The sequence below is a fragment of the Geospiza fortis genome, unplaced genomic scaffold, assembly GCF_000277835.1.
Source record: "Geospiza fortis unplaced genomic scaffold, GeoFor_1.0 scaffold910, whole genome shotgun sequence".
Classification (NCBI taxonomy): Eukaryota; Metazoa; Chordata; class Aves; order Passeriformes; family Thraupidae; genus Geospiza; species Geospiza fortis.
The window spans coordinates 2,122-5,750 of NW_005055040.1; the positions used below are offsets into that span (position 1 = coordinate 2,122).

General features: G+C 65.2%; 1 protein-coding gene across 1 annotated transcript in view; it reads right to left on the reverse strand.

Annotated features, from left to right (window-relative positions):
• Positions 1–4: 4 nt before the first annotated feature.
• LOC102045113 (arf-GAP with GTPase, ANK repeat and PH domain-containing protein 2-like) overlaps positions 5–3,629 on the reverse strand; it is a gene marked incomplete at both ends in the record, with an annotated part of 7,882 nt that continues 4,257 nt past the window's right edge. The window contains 5 exons of the mRNA XM_031065683.1: positions 5–182; positions 1,506–1,596; positions 1,675–1,826; positions 2,335–2,481; positions 3,493–3,603. Coding sequence (XP_030921543.1) covers positions 5–182; positions 1,506–1,596; positions 1,675–1,826; positions 2,335–2,481; positions 3,493–3,603 — 679 coding nt within the window. The remainder of the gene's footprint in view (positions 183–1,505; positions 1,597–1,674; positions 1,827–2,334; positions 2,482–3,492; positions 3,604–3,629) is intronic.

The window sequence follows — 3,629 nt, forward strand, 5'->3', positions numbered from 1 at the left end:
CTGCTCCCGGATGCTGTTGGCGGTGGCGTTGCCGATGGCCGAGAGCACCAGGGTCAGCTCGCGGGGCCAATCGTCCAGGTCCAGCGAGCGCACGCGCGACACGTGCGTGCCCAGGTTGCGGTGGATGCCCGAGCACTCGATGCAGATCAGGGCGCCCAGGTTCAGGCTGGCCCACGTGGGGTCTGCGGGGTGAGCGGGGGGTGCTGGGTGAGCTGGGGCACCCCTGGGGTCCCCGTGGTGGGACACAGTGTGACACGTGGCGTGGTACGTGGTGGCGGTGAGCCACGGCATGGTGTGGCCCACAGCACTGCGTGGCACTGTGTCACCCATGGCATCGTGTCACCCATGGCATTGTGTGACCCTGGCATTGTGTGACCATGGCATTGTGTGACCCTGGCATGGTGTGACCCATGGCATCGTGTCACCCATGGCATCGTGTCACCCATGGCATCGTGTGGCTTATGGCATTGTTTGACCCTGTCATGGTGTGGCCCATGGCACCGTGTGGCCTCTGCCATCCATCGTGTGGCCCATGGCACCGCGTGGCATCATGTCACCCATGGCATTACGTCCCACAGCACTCTGTGACCCACGGCACCATGTGGCATCACGTGTCCCATGGCATTGTGTGACCCTGGCATGGTGTGACCCACAGCACCATGTGGCATTGTGTCACCCACGGCGTCACATGTCCCATGGCATTGTGTGACTCTGGCACGGTGTGGCTCGTGGCCCCATGCGGCATCATGTCACCCATGGCATCACGTGTCCCGTGGCATTGTGTGACCCTGGCACGGTGTGGCCCATGGCACTGTGCGACCCGTGCCACCCATTGTGTGACCCATGGCATCGTGTGGCACATGCCAACACACAGCCCAGGACATCATGTGACCCACAGCAGCGTGTCACACGTGCCATCACGTGGCCCAAGCCCTCCCTCGCCCCGGCTGACAGGTGGCCCATGGCCCCTGGCACAATCTCACCCCGTGGCGCCGCACCTGGGGCCAGGGCTCTGCAGGGCACCTCTGTCCCATGAACTGATGTCCCCCCATGTCTATGAATGGATGTCCCCTCATGTCCATGAATGGATGTCCCCCCATGTCCATGAAACCAATGTCCCCCCATGTCCCACATCCTCCCATGCCCCCATTGTCCCCCAGACTCACTGGGTGCCCCGCAGTCCACTCAGAGCAAGTTCTCACTGGCATTGCTGTCCCATGAATGAATGTCCCCCCATGTCCCACGCCCCCCGTTGTCCCCCACTGTCCCCCAGACTCCCTGGGCGCCCCGCAGTCCACGCAGAGCAAGTTCTCACTGGCATTGCTGTCCCATGAATGAATGTCCCCCCATGTCCCACGCCCCCCGTTGTCCCCCACTGTCCCCCAGACTCCCTGGGCGCCCCGCAGTCCACGCAGAGCAAGTTCTCACTGGCATTGCTGTCCCATGAATGAATGTCCCCCCATGTCCCACGCCCCCCGTTGTCCCCCACTGTCCCCCAGACTCCCTGGGCGCCCCGCAGTCCACGCAGAGCGAGTTCCCGTGGGCGTTGCGGATGGCCTGGATGGCCACGGCCTCGCTCTGGCTGTCCACGCGCGCCTGGAGGGGGGCACAGGGGGTGAGAGGGGCACGGGGGTGGCACGGGCGCCCTGCCAGCCCCCCGCGCCGAGCTCCCACCTTGTTCTTGCTGCTCTCGCAGCACTGCAGGCTGGCCAGGATCTGGCTCTCGATGGCCTGCACCCACGCGTCGCGCTCCTCGAAGCTGCCGGCCTCGAAGTGCCACGTCTGCCCCGTGCTCGACACGATCAGGAACTCAAAGTTCTCCTCCTCTGCGGGACCAGAGACCCCCGGCGGGGCGGTGGGATGGGGGGTCCGACACCCACCCCTGGCACCCAAATCCTGCCCACACCCCCTCCCCAGAGGTGCCCACCCCTGCTGGGGTGTGCTGGCAGCAGGCAAGGGGGGCACAGCCACATGCACGGGAGGCACCGCTCACGCCACGTTACCTGTTTTATAAATATTTCTTAAACTACCAAAACTTTTTAATTTCCACATTTTGCGCTTGGCTGCGGAGGGTCCGGGCAGCAGGAGTGGAGAGAGGAAACGGGGACAGAGTCAGGGGGGCCCACGAAGCCCTGGGGACGGTGCAGAAGGTGGCAGGCGGTGGCAGAGCGAGGGGGGTGCGTGGACAGCGTGGCTGAGCGTGGCCGGGGGTGAGGGGCAGCGTCAGCCCAGATCCCCCCGAGTTCCGGGGCGTCCTTGCCGTGGAGGATGGTGGCCTTGTCCCCACAGCGCCGTGGGGGACTGGGGCTGGGGACACACGGCTGTGGCACCCACCTTCTGCCTGCCCACCCGAGCCCTCGGTCTTGGACGGCGTCATCAGCTTCTTCCTCCGGTGCTTCTTCCTGTCCACCAGGGGCGAGGGTGGAGGGTCCCTGCCAGCGCTGCCCGGGCTGGACACGGCCTCGAAGGACAGCGGGGACTCTGCCAAGACACCACACGTGGGACGCTGGGGACACCATGGACACCGGGGTCACCAGGGTCCCGAGGAGCAGGGAGCTCACCAGGAGCACTGAGGCCACCAGGGTCACCAAGTCCATCAGAACCACTCAGGGCTATCAGGGTCTCACAAAGTCCATCAGAACCACCCAGGTCAGGGCTATCCAGGTCACCAAGTCCGTCAGAAGCACTCAGGGCTATCAGGGTCACCAAGTCCACTTGGGCCACCAGGGCCACTGGGCTCACTGGGGTCAGCAGGGTCACCAGGTTTACTGTGGCCTCCAGAACCACCAGGGCCACCAAGGGCCACCAGATCCCTGAGCTACTCAGAAGTCACCAGGGTCAGCAAGGGCCACCAGGTCCCTGGGCTCACCAGGACCACCAGGGTTATTGTGGTCTCCAGAACCACCAGAACCACCAGGGCCACCAAGGGCCGCCATGGGCCACCTGGTCCCTGAGCTCACCAAGTCCACCAGGGTTATTGTGGTCACCAGGGCCACCAAAGGGCCACCTGGTCCCAGGGCTCACCAGGACCACCAGGTTTACCGTGGCCTCCAGAACCACCAGAACCACCAGGGCCACCAGGTCCCTGAGTTCACCAGGACCACCAGGGTTACTCTCACCAGGGTCACCAAGGGCCACCAGATCCCCGAGCTGCTCAGGAGTCACCGGGGTCAGCAAAGGCCACCTTGTCCCTGGGCTCACCAAATCCACCAGGTTTACTGTGGCCTCCAGAACCACCAGAACAACCAGAACCACCAGGGCCACCAAGGGCCGCCAGGTCCCTGAGCTCACCATGGTCACCAGGGCCACCAAGGGCCACCTTGCCCCTGAGCTCACCAGGACCACCAGGTTTACCGTGGCCTCCAGAGCCACCAGGGCCACCAAGGGCCACCAGCTGCTCAGGAGTCACCGTGCTCAGTGGGGCCACCAGGGGATGTCCCTGTGGGTGGCCCGGGAGGTGGCAGTGTCCCTGCCCGTGCCGGTGTCACTCACCTGAGGCCAGCTTGGCGCTGGAGGCGGAGGCGCAGCGCTGCAGGGACCCCTTGCCCACCACCTTCAGCCCCGGCTCGGGGGGCAGGCAGAGCCCCACCGAGGGGACCGTGGCTGCAAGGGGGAGGGCCGGTGTCACC